Source organism: Lytechinus variegatus, chromosome 4, assembly GCF_018143015.1.
Source record: "Lytechinus variegatus isolate NC3 chromosome 4, Lvar_3.0, whole genome shotgun sequence".
NCBI lineage: Eukaryota > Metazoa > Echinodermata > Echinoidea > Temnopleuroida > Toxopneustidae > Lytechinus > Lytechinus variegatus.
Genome location: NC_054743.1, coordinates 31,126,519 through 31,149,030, shown reverse-complemented (window position 1 = coordinate 31,149,030; position 22,512 = coordinate 31,126,519). Strand labels below are relative to the sequence as shown.

General features: G+C 36.5%; 1 protein-coding gene across 1 annotated transcript; it reads left to right on the top strand.

Annotated features, from left to right (window-relative positions):
- Positions 1-2,614: 2,614 nt before the first annotated feature.
- Positions 2,615-20,478, top strand: LOC121412648 (organic cation transporter protein-like). The gene is made up of 11 exons (XM_041605424.1): positions 2,615-2,883; positions 9,132-9,404; positions 9,906-10,009; positions 10,950-11,104; positions 12,409-12,577; positions 13,576-13,714; positions 14,777-14,868; positions 16,246-16,460; positions 17,095-17,203; positions 17,552-17,761; positions 20,098-20,478. The coding sequence occupies exons 1-11, from the start codon at positions 2,731-2,733 to the stop codon at positions 20,291-20,293; spliced, it is 1,815 nt and encodes a 604-aa protein (XP_041461358.1). The 5' UTR covers positions 2,615-2,730; the 3' UTR covers positions 20,294-20,478.
- The last annotated feature ends 2,034 nt before the right edge of the window (positions 20,479-22,512 follow it).

Below are 22,512 nucleotides of genomic sequence, written 5' to 3'. Positions count from 1 at the left end.
TTTTTTTGGGGGCAAAATGAGATTTTGCCCCCCCCCCATGTGCCCCCCTAAAAGTAGAAAAATGATATTATTTAAGGACAAAAGTAAACGATGAAGGCACTTTTCTGCCTAAGAATTGTCATTTCTTTTGTCAAAAATGAAAAATTTTTGCCCCTGACGGGGCAATTACACATCATAGTAAGCCTTGCGTCTTTTGACGAACATGTCCCTCTGTGAAACATACCTTTGATAAGCCCCTTTCCATCTTATTACAGTGTGATAACGTTTAACCTTTTAATGAATACATTTCAGACTAAAACCGAATGGCAAATTGAAAGTGGTTCAACAATGCATGCTGGCTGTGTCGGCTAACAAACGCGCGGTCGCCCATAAACGCTCAGACCGGGATGGTGTTTCATCAATATTTTCGTCCGACAAGTTGTAAGCTCTGATAACTTTCCTGTATTCTGATTGGTTGAGAAGCATTGTTACCATAGTAACTGTTGGATAAAACAGGACTTGTCGGATAAAACGTCCTACAAGTCCTTTCATGAAACGCTCCCCGGATCCGATATCACCAACGCGCGTGAACGCTAGTTACTCGGGCAACATATGGAATCTGAAAATAGCTGTAAAACCGAAATGTTTAAAGAGTTATAGAGGATTGAGTAGTTGCTTATTGGATAAATGAGAAGATGCTAGCTTGAGTCGGCGAATGGAGTGCAGAGCAGGAGTACTCATCTATCAGCTAATCAAGCCTCTTCAAGTCTTCAACCTTTTCTGGTTTACTGTCTTTATCAGTTACCCCCAAAAATACTCGACTATCAACTGTCTACTTCCTCCTATCAATTTCACTTCTTCCTCTATCCACTTTTTCGAAAACTCCACATGGTGTACCGTCAACCACATCCGCTGTTGGAATGTAATTGTTTTCTTCTAAATAATGTTGCATAATGTACATTATGAACTGCCGTAGTTTGTTAATTCATGATTATTTACAAATGAATATTTCCTGGAATTTGATATTCATCATTTCCTAGTTATGGTCACATTTTCCCCAGAAAATATGTGAGGAAGATTTTGAAGGGGTCATCCAAAAATGCTTCCCAGCCATACAAAACATGCCAAAGGAAACACATAAATCGAGTAATGTTTTACATTTTCAGAAAAGTTTTAAATTGTTAGACAATAATTAAGCAGGTCATATTTCTTTTTCCTCCAGTTACAAAATATGAAACGTTTTGCCTATGCATGGATAATCAGGGACTCTCTCCAATGCTGAGGTCAGAAACGATTTAAATAGAATGGGGATTCGAGCGCTTATCGTCGTCTGCCACGTCAGAACAGTATGACATTTTGACTTTTAAAAGACATTAAATGTATTTTGTTTCTGTTACGCTTCTTCTGCTTAATACACTCCTTGAAACTTATGATAATTGTGCTCTCTCGCGTCGTCCGTGTATGTAAATTTACATAAATAAAAATTTCTGAAAGGATATTGCATGAAAAATGTAATTTCTGGTATTTTTAGTCAATATAAGCGTATTACGTAATTTAATTGATCAGACACGAAAACCACATTCCGAATTAAGCGATCGTTTTGCGCGTAGATTTCATAGGTTCTCATAAGCTCTGAGTATAGTCTTTTGTAGTGAATTCTATGTTTAATTCTCAAGAAATTTATTTTTGAATTCTCTTAGAAACGTAACTTTTAAACTCCATTTTTTCCACAAAGTCCTTACCGTGGGGGGGGGGGGGTCCCACGCCCTCTCCCGCTCGATCGCTTCGGTATCTCACGCTGTCAAAAATATTGTGCCCCCTTCGGGATTTTGCCCCCCCCAAAAAAAAAAAACTGAAAGTGTTCCGGCGCGCCTGCTTTTAGCACACCTTCCTCCAGAGATACATGTAGGAGGCAACTGCTTGTCCCTTCTTGCGCGGCGAGTCGTAACATTGTTGGTCCTTCTAAGGGAAGGAGGGGAAGGAGTTGGACGGGCAGATGGTCCTCTCTCATAGGCCGCTAGTATTACAAAAAGAAAACCAAAATTCGAGGGTGGGGGACACTCTAACCGCAGGGTCACAGTCCATAGTCTCCATTCTTCTCCTTTAAGCGTCAGCGTCATTACAAAAGTCAGAAAGTAGCTTTGAATTACTTTGGCAGACTTCTGGTTTTCTTTCCTATTTTGGGTGAAAGTTCATGCGCTTAGTTGTAAAAGAAATACTCCTAAGTATAACCAACAGAACCTAATACCAAAATAACACATTCTTTGTCATTTGTCAACAATTGTTCCAGGACCCCGTGCTCCAAAGAGTTTTAATTGATCCGATCAATCTTAATTGTGTGGAAATCCACTAATGTACTTTTTTCTACCGGGAATTTGCCTAATGTCCTTTGTATAAACAAAAAGAAGCACACAAAACGTTGCACGAATGAATACACAACAAATTTTTCTTGAAATATTTTGAAAAAAACATGCATTTGAGATATCGAATTTGCTTGTTTCTGGAGTCGTGGTTGGTCGGACCAATCACAAATATTTGTAAGCCCAGGGTAGTAAAAAAATCGAATCCGGCCTCATTTTAAAGGGGTCTAACCCAGGAAAGACATCTTTGTACTTTGCTACTGCAAGGTAGTGATGCAGGCAGGCGGAAGCTTGCTAGATCGAAGCCCATGCAGGTTCTTTCTTTTAAAACACGATACTGTAATCAAAATCAAAATTTTCATTCGCCTGTTACCAAACCCATCCATTAATCATGGTTCGTTTGGACGATATTTTGGTGGACATTGGTCAGTTCGGGTCTTTTCAGAAGAGGGTTTTTGCCATCTTATGTCTGATTGTTTTCACTTCCTCGTGGCAGTCAATGATTACCGTTTTCCTTGCAGCAACATCGGACCACTGGTGCGCGGTGAGTAACTTCTCGTGGTGCTTGTTATGATGACTGTAATCGTGATGTTGGGGTGGCCTGCTGGTGCTGCTACTTGCTGATGATAATGATGACAAAGACGATAACCATGGACCTATTACGAGATAGGTCCATGCGATAACGGAGACCAATGATGGGCATGACAGGGTGATAAGGATGATGATGAGGGTGCACTGTAAAAACTGTAGTGTTAAAACTACACCAGTTGGTGTTAATAGAGGACCACACCCTGAGGTGTTAAAACTACACCCTAGAGAATGAACATTACACCAAAGAGTGTAAATATATAACAACCAATGGTGTTGTAATAACACCTATGGGTGTAAAACTAACACCACCAATTTAACACCGGTGTAAAACAACTGGTGTGGTCCTCTATGTACACTAGTTAACACCACAGTTTTTGCTGTGTGGTGATATGATTTATGATGATGACAATGACGACGATGAAGACGATGATCTGATGGCGACGGCAATGATGCTGTTGTTGATGATGACTATATTGTTGTTAATGATGATGATGTTGTTGATGATGACGATGATGATGATGCTACTGCTTTTGTTGTTGATTATGAAGGGAAAAAAACATGGCACTGGGAAGCGGTGGTGCTGAAGCACCCGCTATTACAACTTAGACAGTACCCACTGGAAATTAGGTTGGTACTTGCTACAATGTAGGAACTTGACACGAATCACGCTAAATTTTTTCAGCAAAACTCCCTTTTCTGTTTTCTTTTTTTTTTGGCTTGTCAATTCTTTACTGACTAAAATCACCTTCATTTTGAAGAAAATTCCTTTTTTTGGCATGTCATTTTTTCCCCAAATCTGCACTTCCACTTCAAAAATCGTTCCCTTGGCCGTATGTACCTTATTTAAAGATATATGATTATATCTTTCGGTCGTCTCCTCTCACCCCCCCCTCCAATCATAATAACCTGGTTTCCCCTATCAGAAGATTCCGATGTACCCAAGCTATTTAGTGTGCCTACCGATAAGTACTCACACTTTCCATGAATCACAATTACACAGTCTATCACGTCTAAAGAAGTGAGATTTTACTGACTTTAACTGTACATGATTTGAGATTTTTCATGAAGTGAATATCATTAACATGTCAGGAATATTTTATTATCATACCGAGATATTGAGTACATTCGAATTAACAAATCACCGCAACAGCAAAGAAAGTTTAAAAAAGTGGTGGTAGTGATGTTTTTTTTATTGATTGCTAAGAAAGCATGAATGCTTTTAAGCAAGCAAATATGCAGAGGACCGACGGCTTTAGGAAAAAAAATTATGGTATGCTTGCGTTTTCTGTCTCCGGCATTAATAGGAGGCCGACTTATCATATCGAATTCAGTCACCTTTGATCATGCCTTACCGCACTGAAATGCAAGTTCAATATAAACATCAATAAAATCCTCGCAAACATACCCCATTATTTGATGTGTCATAAATCTATTAATTTGCACTTGCTGTTTCTGTTTATTGGGTCGTATTATTGCAATATTTCTTTCTTCATATAGACACAATTAGATTGCAGGCATTCAAAGATCAGTTACAGGTATCAATATTTATTATGTTATTTTCATTATTGCCGAAAAGAGGCAAAGATATTGAGCACATATGCATCCTTTGCCAAAGAACTTCTTATAGAAGAATTTTTTATGAGTTCATTTATCTGCAATTTTGTGCAAGATTGACTGGACAATCATGGAGATAATAATGCAGCGAATAATGCTAGGTCAGTTATGACGTGATATTTTCCCTTCTAATTTCGATCACCAGGGGCCCGTTGCATAAAACTTTTTACCTGAAAAAACTCAGGTTGTTTTTACCGGAGTTTTTGCCCTGTGTTAAAGTCAATGGCAAAAATCAGACTAACCTTAGTTTTCAGTTTTAACCAGAGTTTTCTCAGGTAAAAAGTTTTATGCAACAGGCCCCAGATGAATATTCTAAGTGTTCTCCGTACTGACAACCTTTCGTTTATACATAAATGTTCTACAATAATGACATTATTGGCATTCTATTTTATCGAGGATGTGACGGGTTGGTGAAAAGGGTTCCATTACATGTGCTCCTTAGATTACATGTGCTCCTTAGACAATTACTCCGCTGCAATGGAATTACAAACTTCAACCCCGGATTTAACACTATAGTCTTTCTTAAACTTCACACTAAACCTAACACAACACCCTATCGCAACCCTAACCGACACTCTCAAAATTTTTGGCAGCATTCTGTGCGCACAATAATTTGTTTTTAAAAGATATCCAACTCTGGGTAGTTTTCAACCAATACTGTGTAGTTTATATTCAAAACACACATTATTGGTTTAAAACTACCCAGAATTGGATAAAGTTTTAACCAATTGGTAAGTGGACAGTATTATTTATTAGAGTCAAGAGCAAGTGTCGCCGGAGAAAATGTCGTGTCACCGGTGCCATCCGGTATGAATCAGTGTAATTCGAATTGTTTTCATAATGTTAGAATGACCCCAACACTTGAAAGTGCATCGTAGTACATGCGGAAAGAGTTTGTTTTGCTAACTAACCCTGTGCAAATTTAATGTATCCAATGACAACTTTGATTATCATCAGGGAACAAAGAGCTCAAAACAACGTGATGTCGATTAAAAAAAAGAAATGTCCGCTACAGATTTGATAGCAGCCACTCGAATGTCAGATCTTACAGTAACTGGAAACCATTGTAATAATTTATGATGTTTTATTCAAAGGGGGCCTGGTAAGTATGGCCACATCTTGATAAATCGTTACTTTTTTCTTGTTAAATCAGAGGAACTCCGGTACTAAACAATGATGATTGCTGTCAACAGTGTAGGTTCATTTCCTTCTATCGGATACAAAAATAATAACATGAGTTCTTTAACCTTTTCAAAAAAGGAACAGAATGGTCAAAGGTAATTGTTCACTTTTCTCTCGAATAGCGCCGAAGATTACGATTATATGATGATTTGCCAGGCACGGATCACCTGCAACTTTTTAATTTTTTTTGCATATGATAATAGTAAAAATGACAGCAATGAAAAAATAATAATAGTAGTAGAAGTATTGATTTATTTGATTTATTTATTTCCACATTCCAATAAAATCATATACAAGTGAAATATTTTTTTTCTTTAATAGCTTAACATAAGTAAATGATATAATTAATAACATATACATATATACAATCTAATAATCTAATCAAAATATATTTACACCTGATTTTTTTTAATTCTTACAAAAATAGCAGATAAAGTCATATATATATATATATATATATATATATATATATATATATATATATATATATATATATATACATATAAAACATAGTACATTTTGAAATGTGGGAGGCCTTCATCTTAAGCTTGGAGCTTGAAATTGATGTGTAGTAATAGTAGTGGTAGTAGTAATGATAATAATAAAATTAAGATAATAGCAATAATAAAATGCAACATTTATGTAGTGCTGAATACAAATGTTTTTAAGCGCTATATGCTATTACCCTGGCTTCAGCATGGCTACCCTGATCGGGTGCTCGGGTATTCAATGAATTCCTTCCTACCGGGTACCCATTCTCTACACCTGGGTGGAGAGTGGTAAATATGGATAAACGCCATGCCAAAGGACGCAACGGCTGCGATGGGATTTAAACCCCGGACCTGATAACTGATACTGTCTTTCCATTTTGTGTTGGAAGAAAAAATTTCCTTAGCCATGCACCTATGTTTATCGCAAATAATGTGGTAAATGGATATTATAATGGAAGGGGTATATTCCTCAATGATTCTTCGTCAAATATCTAGGAGTTATCTTTTTAACATAACGTCCTTTTATCCCTAAAATGATATATTTCCAACGCCCTTGCAACAATAGCACTTTATTGTATTGTATTCTATTGTATTGTTCTTTGATTTGCATGATTGAGTGCGTCTATGACAAGGACATAATATTCAAGAGGAAGTTTTCCAGCTTGTCAAATCGTTAAAAATTCAGTCATTAAACAATGTCAAAAGGTCAATTCCACTACAAAAACAGGTCAATTTAATAAAATGAGAACAATCAAACGACGCCCACATTGACATCGAGTATTTAAATCTTTCTTTTAATTTGCCGTCCACGCTCTATTTTCTGTTGTATTTTATTATTATTTTTTTCAGGCAACAATAACAGAACAACATGCTATATCGGGATGAGCTACAAAAATGTTGTGCATTCAACCAACTATCCTAAATGCGTACCACAGGGGTCCACCCGCCAGTCATAAGGACCACTGGTCATAATACCCGCTAGTTATAAAGACCGCTAGTCATAATAGTCATAAGGGTCGCTATTCATTAGGGGCTTTGTTCACAGAGGTCGCTAGTCATAATCAACGATGGGGGTCGCCATTCATAATCAAACAAGAGGGTCGCTAGTCATAATCAAGAAAGAGGGTCGCCAGTCATAAGGAGGAAAAGGGTTCGTTCATCATAAGGGTCGCCATTCATAATAGTGGATGAGGGTCGCCAGACATAATAGTAGAAGGGGTTCGCCAGTCATAATGGTAGATGAGGGTCGCTATTCATAATAGTAGATGGGGTTCGCCAGTCATAATGGTAGATGAGGGTCGCTATTCATAAGAGTAGAAGGGGTTCGCCAGTCATAATGGAAGATGAAGGTCGCCAGTCATAATGGAAGAAGGGGTTCGCCAGTCATAAAAGTGGAGGAGGGTCGCCAGTCATAATAGTAGAAGGGGTTCGCCAGTCATAATAATGGATGAGGGTCGCCAGTCATAATAGTAGGAAGGGTTCGCCAGTCATAATAATGGATGAGGGTCGCCAGTCATAATAGTAGAAAGGGTTCGCCAGTCATAATTGTAGATGAGGGTCGCTATTCATAATAGTAGATGGGGTTCGCCAGTCATAATAGTGGATGAGGGTCGCCAGTCATAAAAGTGGATGAGGGTCGACAGTCATAATAGTAGAAGGGGTTCGCCAGTCATAATGTTAGATGAGGGTTGCCAGTCATATACTATACCTGATATTTAAATGCGGTTGAAATGTATTGGTGAAGTTGTAACTGTAAAGGAATCAGGTTTTGAAAACAAATTAAAGTAGGTTTGTTGTCACCATGGATTAATCATCAATGGTCTCGATTACACCTCTTCCACCCTTTCTCTTGTTGATCAAATAGTTAAAGGGGAATCCAGCCTTAGCCATAAAATGTTGCATTGGGAAGGAGAAAAATAGTTTAAACAAAATGGTGAAAGTTTGAAAGAAATCAGACAAGCAATAAGAAAGTTATAACTGCTCTAAAATTGAGATCACTATTTCATTGTTCACCTATTTTATCCATTTTTCTGATGCGGATAAAAACAGATGGAATCACCCCGAAATTTTGCTAGTCCGCTGTATCCGTTATGAAAACGTTTTGTGTCCGTCGGCCAGTACAATTACGGATGCAGAGAGGATGTAAAACGGAAAAGAATCTTGTCATCCGTTGGAAAACGTTATTGTGTCCGCCTTAAAGGCCTGGTCCCACTGGCCGACGGATACAAAACGTATTGATAAAGGATACAGCGGACAAGCAAAATTTCGGGGTGGCTCCATCCGTTTTCATCCGCTCCAGACAATGAGCAAGATGGGCGAACAATAAAATCCCAGTGGACAGATACTCGACGGATATTGAGCGTATGACACACGTATGCAAAGAGTACACAACGGATACATAACGTTTTCCAACGGATGGCAAGATTCGTTTCCGTTATAAATCCTCTCTGCATTCGTAAGTGCGGTGTGACAAGGCCTTTAGAAACAAGTTTCAGTTGCGATTCAGTATTGTGTGACAAGGGGCATTACAGTACGAGGTGATTCATCACTTGGTCTTCGTCCTCTTTCTCACCGTTCTCATCTCACAAAAGTTTCTCATTTTTAAAATTAATATCCTCGTTCGATTTTCTCTTTCTATTGAAATAGTTTTGTGTGAACTCCCAATCAATAAAGAATCATTGAAATATTAGCTTTTGTAATAATTGCTATTCAACCAACGCGGTCAGATAATGTGCACAATACTACATGATGTTCACTTTTAAAGGCTATATAGAGAAAATAAAATGGTGCAATATTTCTTAAATTACGCCCTCTGATTTTTATTTGACTATTTTCTTTACATCATTTTGTTGGTACTTTTCTTACCTGCATGTAGCTCCGTCGAAAATTAACCGTTAAAATTATTCTTAACCAGGTGCCACAATGGAACGACTTCGACTGCAGCGCTGCCGGACTCAGCGACAAATCGTGCATGCTCGCTATGAAGAACGCCAGCATACCCGTCAACTACACGACCGACAACGAACTCGTGTACGCGCAGTGCGTGAAATACAACGTGTCTGGTGTTGCGTTTGATCCAAGCGTCGATCCATTCAATGACCACAGCTGGCCGACATCGCAAGTCATCGAATGCGACGACGGATGGGTGTACGACAGAAGTCAATACAAATCGTCCATTGTCACTGATGTAAGTTTATTTATGTCATAACGAACATGGGTTAGGCGAGGGTTGTTTCTCTTCTTCTTTCTATGAAGATATAGGGTTGTGACACAGTGTTTGGTTAACAATACGTTGAGAACTGAAAAAGCCTTACAAAACAATAGAGTAAAATAAGATAAAATAATATTTTTAGCATTACATTCGGTATATGATTTTTTTTTCTGAAGAAACATGAGCCGAATATGATTTGCTTAGTAAGCGACCATTTCGAACACATAATCTTATTTCTATACATTTCTCTCAAGGTAAAATCATTGAATTTTATTTTTTACAAAGATTATACTTTCACACCAAAATCCAAATCAATTATCGTCATTTTATTTGTTATTTGTAGTTGTAATAATAATCATAACATGTTTATATAGTTTGTTGTTACCTAAATAATTAATTCACTTTGTTGCAATTGATTCTACACCCAAATAAACTCTCTCTTTCTATCTGACTTCCACTCATTTATTGATTCCACAGTATGACCTGGTGTGTGACAAGGGAGATCTTTTTCAAGTATCTCAATCCGTTTTCTACGCCGGATATTTAGCCGGTTCGATTATCAACGGTTCACTGGCCGATGTGTAAGCTTACCGCCTTTTCATTCCATAAACATAATAAACGGGTGATATTTACAAAATCTACATCATGGTTTTAATACAATCTGATAAGATGGGTTTTTTCTACTCATGTTTGCAATGATATTGTTGACTGCACGCGGGTTTGATCTATTCTTACATTTTATGGGTAAAATAAGCCAGGGGCAAGTTAAAGATAAATTCCAGTTTTGGTAACAATCTAAAAATGACTTTTTACAGAATAATGACCACCCAAGTGTCTGTTTGTATGAATAAAAAATATGTGCCGAAGGATTCTGAAAGAACTTGTGTAATTGCTGAGAAATAAGCAAAATAAGCACGAATTCGGTCACTAATTCCGTCGGGTCTTTATTCCAGCAATAAAATACACTGTCCCACGTGTGCCTATCTGTGTTGGTGATCTTCAGTGTGAACATTTTTCAGCCTAGATTTCAAGATTTCACAAAGTTCAGTTTATGTAACTGTACCAGATCTAGATCCTCGATGATATAGTGACAGCTAAGCCTTGTTTTACAGACTTTCTCATGAAATCAGTGTTTACTGCAACTACTGGCATTTCTCTTTAATAAAGCTGTTCGTAGGTTACGAGAAACGAGAAACAGAACGACTGTTGATCGTTTTTTACACGCTGTATTATAACCAATGAACATTTAATGGTGAATATCATTTACCATCAGAAGAATTAAAGGATCGCCAGTTGTTCTCAAAGTTTCTCTTAACTTACGAACAGCTTTATGAACCACCCACCAGGTTGGTAAAAAATATTATGATGATTATGATGATGATAATTGTGATAATAATAGTGATAAATATGACGATGGCGATGATGATAATTCAATAAGTATTAGTTTTCAGATAGGCTTGATTCGTTTTACCTCAAAATATTACTTTTATCAATTACATGTTTTGTTACTTTTATACAAAGTGTGGGACGATGGTGGACGTTGATGGTACTGATGGTTGTTCGGCTTGTTGTCGGTGTTGCTTTGGCATTCTCACCAAATTGGTATGTCTTCACTGTTCTACGGTTCTTCCAGGGGTATGCTGCCATCTCCATCTACATTATCTCTTTCATCGTGGGTAAGATATATAGAATTCCTTCAAGACGTCTGGTATTTTCCTCTTCTCAACCCGCTTTCATTCCCCCCTTCGTTCTCCTTCTCTCTCTCCCCGAGACTCTCCCTCGTATATACATCGCACTCTCTCCCTCTCTCGCTCGCTCCTCCCCTCACTTCAATCCCGGCATATCAAGGGTAGGGCTATATGTGTCCTGGACAATAGTTTCATTGTTCGCCAAAAGGAAAAAGCGAGGGGGTGGGTGGGAGATTGAGGGAAGATTAATAATTTTATTTATTTATCTATTTACTTATTTATTTATTCATTTATTTATTTAATTATGTATTTATTTATTCATATTCCACAAATCCTCAAAATACATTTCATAATAAATAATTTTACATTTAAAAGAGGTAAACTTCATAACTTATGCAGGGTTGAAATGTACCAATGAAATGAAAAAAGTGGAGGGGTCTACTGAAAAGCAAAGCTTGTAATATGCAGACCCCTATCAATTTTTTACAAGGGTAATATCATGTAAGTCTATAAACTTATATAGATATAAACACTGTAACTCATACACAATATACAAATTAAATATTGACTTTAAAATAATCAATTCTACCATGGATAAGTAGGAAGTTTACAAAATATTTGATCGAATCATTAAGAATTGAGAAGACTTTTTTTGATGTGTAATTAAAATCGGTTCAGATTAGCTGCCTCTTTTATTACTCTGTCAAGAGAATTACAGAGTTTTGTTAATGTGAAAAGATAAAAGGGTGATGTAGAGGGAAGGCTTAAACCCTTAATCAACCATCCATACTCCGCATTTTATTGTTCGAAATAGAATTGAGAAAGGTTTTGATTTCAATTTATCCGATATAGGCAAATAATCCAACGACTTACTTTACGCACCTTTCCCGGGGTATCCTTGCGAACCAATAATTATTAGTCAAAACAATCGCGCCCCGCGCACCTTATTTCCCACAAAATACTCCACAAATCATGCTTTTTCCCATTTATTATACAATTTATCTTTCGACATCTATTCTTGTTCGTTAATGTGAGTGTGTATCGGTAGATGGCTGTTTACCAATATTGATTATTATACCATTGCACATATTTTAATCTAAGAAAGGGATGGGTTCAAATATTGCACCTTGCGGTACACCTCAACTGTGATTCAACCCCTGAACGGATCTTGATCTACGGTCTGCCGCCATAGCAATTGATTATAAACATTTTTTCGTTATCACAAAGTGCTATTCTTTAAGTCGTTACAATTTTCTCATTATGTTTCCCCTCTTCTAATTTGTTCTTTCTAGGAACTGAGTTCGTCGGGCCATCGAAACGTAATGTCACTGGTATAATGTTCGTAGTGCCTTTTGCTATTGGCTACGTGTGTCTTGCGGGGATTGCGTACTTTGTGCGATACTGGAGAACCTTAGAACTAATTTGCGCTTCGCCAGCACTTATCTACATAGTCTTGATGTTGTAAGTGTGTTTAAATACTTATCACTATTTTATCACGTTTTAACGACTTTTATAGTGTTATTATTTTGATTTTTATAAGGTCGCTAACTTATCAGTATACACACATAAAATAACAAAATGTAAACAAACCATTGGAATCATTGCTGTCATTTTCTTTTTGGCCTACATACAGAGGCAAGATTCATAAATATTATACCAGACCTTTTGATTATTGAAACTTAGCATTATTTAACCACAGCGAACATGGACAAATAGATTATCTTCATATTTCAGACTAGTTCACTGTTTGATTTACTTTTTCCATTTTCATAAATTCAGATGTCAAATAGAAATAGTCGGATTAGAAAAATTAACATAATTATACATTTAAGTGCTTTGGAAGTGCATGAAACAAAAACAAACATAAAAGCAACCAAAACTCAATTTATACATTTTAGAGTTAATGCGATTTTTCATTACTTTGGGGCCCCCCTAGAAAGAGTGGCTAAAAAGAAATGGTTGAAAACCACAAACATGTCAAAGGGGTTCATTTGAACGTAGTGTCATTTCTCCATGTTCTCATAGTTCGAACTACCAAACCCGGTTGGCAATTTTTTTTTAAATTTGCTTAGAAAAATAAAGCATATCCCTTACCAATTCATTCACAGAGAGGAATGGTTGAAATTGATGCAGTCTAAAAAGGATCCAATACGCATGTTTAACATTTTCGTACTTTTCATACTTGAAGAATCTATTTGATCCTTGAGCAACTTTGGAGGTGTGTAACTTTCCTGAAAAGATTTCCTCCCTATCTATCTTATTCTTAATTGGACACATGCTAAAGTTAGGTTTGAATTCTAGCAGAGGTGTTTGATTGTCAACACTTTAGTTATAAATGATATTTTCTAAAAATACGACTGGAGAAGCTACAGATTGAACTAGTTATCGGACCTCACTCCTAGATCGCGTAGTTGCTATATACCGGTGATTCATTTTTTTTTATTATTCTTCCTTGTCAGCTTTCTTCCTGAATCTGTGCGTTGGCAAATATCGGTGGGAAGGTACGATAAAGCAGAAAAGACCTTGGAAAAAATCGCAGACTCCAACAACAAATCTCTGTCAGGTCCGATCTTCAGCAATGAATTCAAGAAAGAACAAGTAAGCATGCCATCAAAGGGGAACTTGCAACAAGTTGTTTTTACTAAGATCCGAACAAAAATGTAGAAAAAAAATCATGCAGCTTTTCTAAAAATCCATTAAAGAATTAGGGAGTTACGATTTTTAAATTTTCATTCGAGCAGCTCCCTATTATGTGATATCAGTTCCATATATTTGATTTGACTCCTCAGGAATCTCATTTATTATTATTATTGTTCTCATAAATTACAACCGTTTGATGCAGCATGATGAATAGATTTTGTTCTCTTTTCACAGGAGGAGGTATGAAATAAATAATCTGATGATGTAAGCCCCGTACAAATGAGATCACTTTTATTTTTTTTTAAGAAAATGACATTTTCAAAGTCTATAACATACAACACACTAGGGAGCTGCTCGTCTGTTACGTCACAAAAGCAAATCTTTATGAATTCATAGCTCCTTTATTTTTTTCTTTGAAGGGCACGTGTGAAGCATTACATAACTTCTGGCCATTGTTTCTAACTGACGTTATTTGCATGCACAGGGCCATGAATCAGAACAAGGATTTTCCTCCCAATAGCAATGAGCGTGCTGGCCCAGTAAATTTATCGCGGGACTTTGAAACAGAATCCTAGCCATGCCGTAATTAACATGATTAAGCTACAAATTATGCTGTACCCATCCCATGCAGGTGCTGTAAATGGGTACCCGACAATATTGCTTTACACAGCGCTGGGAAAGGCAACTCGGGCTAAAGCCGATGTAATGATAATATTGATCCTCAGAATAGATTTTTTTCTATAAATATGGCGCTATACATATGCCTATTGTTATTGATATTCAGTGGAAAGGCTTATTTTTTTTCATGAAACGCTCCACAGGCTACAATTCACAATCAATATATCATTTAAAATTAGACAAATTAAACTCAAAAGATTTCATCGAAATTGGGTGCAAAATGCCTTTCATGGTTAAATTTGGCTCTCTAGTGCTCTCAAAGAATATTCGTAAGTTCACCGGATACCTGGTTGTAAAATAAACTCCACATTTTGCTTAATATGTTTTTCTTTAATTATGTAGGAAGTTGCACCGAAGGAAAGAAGAGCCACAGGATTAGATTTATTCCGCTATCCTCGAATGAGACTAAGAACCATCAACCTTATTTTCAACTGGTATGTCATAACCCTACTACTTTGAGTAAGAGTATAGCTCCATGGTCACGTTAAGGCCTTATCCTTCCTAACAATACCCGTTCTTGGCATTATGAAACTCGATGACAAAATCTTTATATTGTTCTGTATTTTTCCCCTTGTATGCCTCGGAATACACTGAGTGAGTGAAAAAAATATATCAATTTGATATCATTTTTACGTGCTAAGGCTCATATTCTGAAGTCAGGTTTAACTTAGACCACGGTCTAATTCTTTGTTTATATTATGGGGAGCCAAAAATAATAAAAAATACATGTGTATTGTATATTTCTTATATGCTTGCTAATTTTGTATTCATAACGAAGAATAATGAACAACGCACTTCAGTTGTCATTTCCAGGCAATAATGAACAATCAGTTAGTAAAATGGATGCCCCAATTGGCTATCCATATTTAAACCACAACTTTAAACCAGGGTTTAGTCTAAAGCTAAGTTCAGAATACTGACCAAAGTGTTCACGCTTACCAGTTAGGCGTTTCATAAAGCTATTGGTAAGGTTACGCTCTATTGTCAACAAAATTGGTATGTGGTCCTTTGTGCTAAGACAGTCACATGATGTATGATTTGTTCAATTACTGTTAGTAACTTTAAGGCAGCTTTCATCTGGATTTGTTTTCTTTGATGTAAAATTGGTTTTGTGTCAAAGTATTGTATGATTGCAATTTAGGGAACCGTTTCATGAACGAGGTCAATAATAGCGTAATATTGAGGGCGTCAAATATGGCTAACGGAGGAAATTTCTAAATAATCGTAAACGAGCGAAGCGAATTACGGGACAGCAAATGTTACTTAAAAGGGAAATTATAATTATATGACTGATTGTACTATTTTCATTTCACGTCTTTTTATTTCTCAGTTGCGAAACTTTTTTTTAATGACACGACATAAAATGGTATCAAAGTATCTTGCCGAAAAAAGTGTATCCCTATAAGGTAACTATGCATTCATGCCTAGTTGTTGTTTCCCTAATGTGCTTTTTTTAGGTATACCTATATTAGCTATTTTTTTCTAAAATATAGAATACGTATTGGTTTATGGTACCATATACATGTTTAATTATTACTGCTGCATGTTGAATTATTGTTGTTGGTTTGTTAGCGAAATTTTATAATTACCTTTATCGTCCTGACCGTTATCATTAATAGTAGTGGATACCAAAAGGAGAATTAGCAATATCAATAATATCAAGTATTAGGGATTTTTAAAAAAGAATTGGAAAAAGGATATATTTACCGTGGATTTAATGTTGCTTTTCAGTTATTTTCTCCCTATTTATTCATTATGATGGTAAGTGGTATGCCTCGGTCTATTAAAGTTTATCTCTACCTATTCAATAGGATGGTGAATGCTATGGTTTACCACGGTCTATCATTAAACACTTCTAACCTCGGTGTCAACGACTACGTCGCTTTCGCAGTCTCAGGAGCCGTCGAGGTACCGGCATACTTAATCTCCGTGTTCGCTATCGAGATCAAGATCATCGGTCGGAAGATAAGCCTCAGCACATGTTTGTTGGTAGGCGGTGTCGCCTGCCTCTGTACAACTTTTATACGTAAGCGAAGTGTTTGCTTATTATTGCAATATTAATACGCCATTTCCCCTTTACCCCTGGCCCCTTTTAGGAACAAAACGCGTCCGCAATTTGCACCCGTTTCGAACCGTGCTAGGCATTGACGTGGCCCCACTTCTAACATCTGATATCCTTTTACTTTACTTTTTTTTTCTTTTTTTCCTTTTTTTTTTGGGGGGGGTCGTTGTACCGCTAATCTGTTCAACCCCCTCCCCCCGAAAGTGGCGCTTTTATGTACATCCCACTTCTCTTCCTTTTTTGTCGAATTATTTGAGTCGGGGGGGGGGGGCATTTCATCAATACTTTAGTTGTTAGATCTGACATCTTTCCATGATTTTGATTGGCTGAGAGGTAGTGTTCCTATGCTAACTGTCGGATAAAATGGGACTTGTCAGACAAAACGCCCGACAAGTCATTTCATGAAACGGCCCCCGGTGTGTTTTTCTACATTTTTAGTACTTTCTTGCTTTCTAACATTTTTTTTCAGAAGTGATAATATGACAGAGCGCCCCTATAGAATATGCCCTAGGAAAAAAAAACAAGCTCATCGCTTCACGCCTCTCTTAATGAGTTTCAAATTTGCATCTTTTCCTCTTTCTATCAATAATATCGATAGCACCTGGGGCTGCACTCACATCCGTCGCCATGATTGGTAAATTTGGAATTTCAGCGTCATTTGCGATCCTGTATCTCTATACTGCGGAACTCTACCCAACCAACATTAGGTATACCTTTTCAAAAGCATTTTAAACCATGATATTTCGAGATAATCTTTGTTTGTGTGTGACACAAATCAAAACTTAATGCAGGCAAATGAATAATTAAGTTATCAAGGACCAAGTTCCGACATGAGCAAGTCAATAGCAATATAATCATTGGAAATCTAATTGATAAAATATCAAATAAAAACAAAATCGTATGTTGAACAAACAAATACATTTTCAGGGAGTTACCTCCAAACTCCCGAGAATACGATGTTGTTCTTTGTCCGCAAACAAAATTTGTATGCAGTAACGATTCAACATTTCTGTACAGATTTTTAAAAACTAAAAAAAAATCTTTGTGGACAACAGGAGTGCGGCTATGGGTACGTGTTCGATGTTTTCACGCATCTCTGGTATATTGGCGCCACTCATACTCACACTGGCAAGGATTTGGACTCCACTTCCACTGGTCATCTACGGATCTGTCTCGGTCATTGCCGGTCTCCTCACCCTCTTCCTGCCCGAAACGTTGGGGCAGAAACTTCCCGAGACCATCGAAGAAGGCGAAAATTTTGGGATGTAAGTAAACACTATCCTCGTCCATCTGAACTCCCTTCTTTCTCTGCAGTGGATTTGTATGGTGGCCCTGAAAGGACATCACAAATAGAACAAATCGTGAATATTCACGACGAAATTCACGGCGTCGCCAATTTCGTCGGGAATTATTCACGACGAAATTCACGACGTCACCAATTTCGTCGTGAATTTGTTGCGGTACGTGCATAATGGAACTCTTGACCCCCTTGTTTGAGGACCTGTTTGTCGAGACTGATTTCCGATCAAGCGCAAAGATAGACAAAATTGTTTGATTCTTTGAATGACGAAGGCTTTGTGGTTTCATTCACTCACCTGGTTTTTGGCTAAAAGACGTTTCCTGAGGATTCAGTCCATGTGATTTTACCGCTTAAATACGATCATGATGTTCTGCAGCCACCGCGCCTACGAAATGCTTGAGGCTAAGAATTCAAGTTCATTCATTAAGTATCATTTTCATTGATTAACCAACATTTCGACCATGTCATTCTTCTCATCATTACCACCACCATTACAATCACCACAGGAAAACCGATACCACCACCAACGCCGCCATCATCATCTCCTTCCTCCTCCTATAATCGTCATCACCGTAATAATAATAATAATAGTGATATCTTATTCAGCGCACACACCGTCCAGAGACGCTCATAGCGCTAGCGCAGCAACATTTCCTTTGGATACAAAAAATTTATACACGTACATTACAAACAGCTACTTAGATATAAAATCTTAAATCACTACAAGTACCATCCTGCATCACCAGCACTGAAGTTCCCAGCTACATCCTGGTGGGGCCAGGTGCCCTTGTGTTTGCTGCACCGTTCACCGACAATTTAAGGGGCAAGCCCGGTCAGCTCAGTACTCACAGGACCTCTATCAAAAGCAATCATCGCCATTAATATCACCATCAACTCCTCTGTTTTGGAAATTAAATCATAATAGCACCCAAAAGTAGACTTATTTTTTTATCTTTACATTTTAATTTATTAAGGGGTGGACTTCATTTTTTTTCAAAAGAAGAAATAGAATAAATAGCTTTTGATAACGATCACAAGAAATCAGAAATTATACGGCGAATGGTGATGACCAAACGACCATATATCGTTCTGTCGTTTCAATGGTTTATTTTCATTTGGTCTAATGCCAACTCGTCTGATATCATTTGGTTTACCATCAATTCGTCCACTATCCACATGGTCTAACTGCCATTTCGTCTTATAACCAGTTGATCGATTTGCCATTTGGTCTAATTAGACTAAGTGTTAATTGGGCGAAAATAAAATTGATGTAAGACCAACTAGTTATGAGACGAAACGGTCAAAGACAAACTGGTGATTAGACGAAGTGATGACTGGACCAAATGGTTATTGGACCTTAATGGTTGTTGGGCGAAAAGTTGATGGACAGAATTGCACTAGACTAAATGAAGGTAGGTAGACCATGTTGTGAGTGGAGGAGTTAGCAGCAGACGAATTGGTTTCAACCTGCATACCGCCAATACAAGCATAACAAATTCACGACTAAATTTGCCTCATCGTGAATTTCGTCGTGAATAATTGGCGAAAAATTTTACGATGTCGTGAATTTCGTCACCATTTTCGTTGTCGATATTCAAATTGGCGACGAAAGTGGCAACGTCGTGAACCTCGTTGTGAATAATTCATGACGAAATTGGCGACGTTGTGAATTTCGTAGCCAATTTCGTCGTGAATATTCGCGATTCGGTCTATTTGCGACGTCCCTTCAAGGCCACTATAGATTTGAGCACAACTTAATTCTCGAATTCACTGCAATATAATATGTGCATAAAACTTTCGCTATAATTATAAGTTTAATTTGCTCACAGATAAACTGTGAATTGAGATACCTCATATAATATTTCCTCTTAAAACAAAATGCAATGTGTGATGTCATCACAAACTTAAATCATCTAACATGTCTAAGCACAATATAGATTTCTTAATGATAAGATGGCTTTGTGATAAATCTATTGAACATTTGTTATATCGCAATTTCGATTCCTTCACACAAAAGTGGATGTATGCGAATATCAACAGAGTTGTAATATGAAAATCACTTTTGGTGATTTATAATGATAATAATTATAATAATAATATACTGATAAATTATGGCAAAACTATGTGTATTATTATGTTCTTCTGCGATGTGAAAGCGTCTGAAATGCTTGGGAAAAAAGATAGATATTCAGGGTAAATTTCTACTGATCATGCTGATGGAGGAGTTCGAATTTTTGGGGAAAGTTATTCCATAGTTTTTTATTTATTATGGCCATATACGCTTTTTCCCACTTTATACAGAAATTCTGACGAGGACAAATCCTCCTCTGGTAAAAACGGCATCTACATTCTCAATCAGGAGGGTAAAGAAGATAAGAAGGATAAAGAGGAGAAGGGTGTGGTCACAACCAATGAGTACGATAATCCTTCATTTGATATCCAGGACGAGAAATATGACGGCAAAAGGGAGAGTAGCGTCCAAGTCGACTTGTCCTAAATATAATCCAACAAACAAGAGATATAAAAAAAATCATACTTCACTGCAATTATTGTTCGATATTTGAATTCAGAAAATGCTTGAAGACGAGCTAATAATAATGGGCCACTATAATGTTGCGTTTAGATACGACATTTGTTTCCGTCATAAAAGAAACCCTTTCAATATCATATCATAAATCTCAATTTATGATTTAAAAATTCAACACACAGGCAAAATTCAATCGAAAGTTTTTGAGATTGCCGAAATTTTCGAGGTAAGACTTTAATGTTTAGAAATAATAATTTCAAATAAAACCATATTGTGTATTTTTGTAAACCAAACATTTCGTATAATATATCTGCTGTTAAATTCAAACTAGGTTTGACAATTCTTGATATAACTAAAAGAGTTGAATTTCTTTAGATGATGAATTAACTTTTACTATTCATCGTTTACATAATCAATATAGATATGGCTCCCATTAATATTGTAAATCTTTTCAATATGACCATGCCTTACACCGATACAATACTCGCTCTGCTAATAACTTTTATTACCCTAAAACAGCTTCAGCCCTAATTCTGAATTCTTTTCAATTTACCGGACCACGAATCTGGAATGATATCAATGTATGCTTTTTTCATGTTAAAACCGTTTTTTCGTTTAAATACAAACTCAAAAAGATCATTATTAGTACCTCTGCCTAATTTGAACTCAAACTCACCTCATATATATATGTATTGACGATGGATGTTCGGGTGTGCTTTTGTGTGTGATGATGACGAAGTTTCTTGGTGTGTGTGTGTGTGTGAATGTGCATATTTCGCCTTTCCCTTCTTCATCTGATGTGTATTAATTAATTACTTTATTTTTTGGAGGTTCTTATCTTCAAGTGTTAACTTTTGTTGCCCTCCTTTTCTTGTAATGATATTGTTATATACGATTGTACAATTTGATGATGTTCTAATGATTGTCAAGAATAAATTGAAATTATATTGTAATTATATTGTAAATTGTAATTGTAATTCATGTAAATAACAATTTTCCTTGTCATACTTGCCATGTGTTTTATAAAGCTGCTCGTAAAGTTCTGCAAGATTATAAGCATGACTAGAATATTCTTTAACGATCTTATCTAGAGCTTTCGTCATCATATTATTCTTATAATCATATTACAGGAGGAATACTTGTCGTTATGAAGTAACCCCCTTTTGATAAGTTTTGCACTATTTTAAAATAAATCATTTAGTGAATTTAAATGAAAGAAGTACATATATTTTTCGAGCATGTCGAAAAACATGGAAATAATACATCGACGTATGTCAATTTAATATATTGCACTAAGTGGGGCTTCAACAATTGTTTCCCTTTTTGTGTTGGTTTAACGTCATGACCGTATGAAGAAAGGATTAACCATGACAATGAAAGGCGAATATTATGTTATTAGATTATGAGAGGAAGGTGTGTCAGAGCTTGGAGAAAACAAAATAATAATTTGAGAAATTTAAGATGAGAAAGAATGAATAAACAAATGAACTATTTGTTTTTCGTGAATGGAGAACAATCAGGAAAGATATGAGGTTTTCAAGAAATTAATCAATGATTAATAGAATAATTAATATTTGAAGTAATTTGTGAAAGAAGGGGGGTTAAAGTATCATTGAATAAATTTATCTTTGGTCGACGCTGGGGTGGCGGAACCGTGAAGGACGGGTATGGAGCCTCTCACACGGGCGCAAAAACGTACTGTCTAAACCGACCAATATAACTATAAATGATATTAGACAGATTGTTATAATTACAGATCTGAAATGGTTAATATGCCTTGTAATTTCTGTAATGATTTCATAATACACGTACACTAACTCTGAATCATCTATTTTTTTATTGTGTGAGACAGAAAATAAATACCAATACCGAAAATCATTCGGAAGGAGTGGTTAGGAGGGGCACCTGCATTGTTTGCAACTAACGCCTATATAATTATTCAATTCAATTCAATTATAGTGTTTGCCCGGGCGTATTAATACTGACTGTTTACCAATTCAATTCATTTCCATTCATATCAATTCTTATGTTTAATCTGGCGTAATAATGCCTGTATTTTCAATTCAATTCATTCAATTCAATTTGCCCAGGCGTAATAAGGCTTGTATATTCAATTCATTTCAATTCAATTCAATTGTTATTTTTTCCCAGGTGTAATCACGCTTGTACAGTGCGTCCCACAAAAAAAC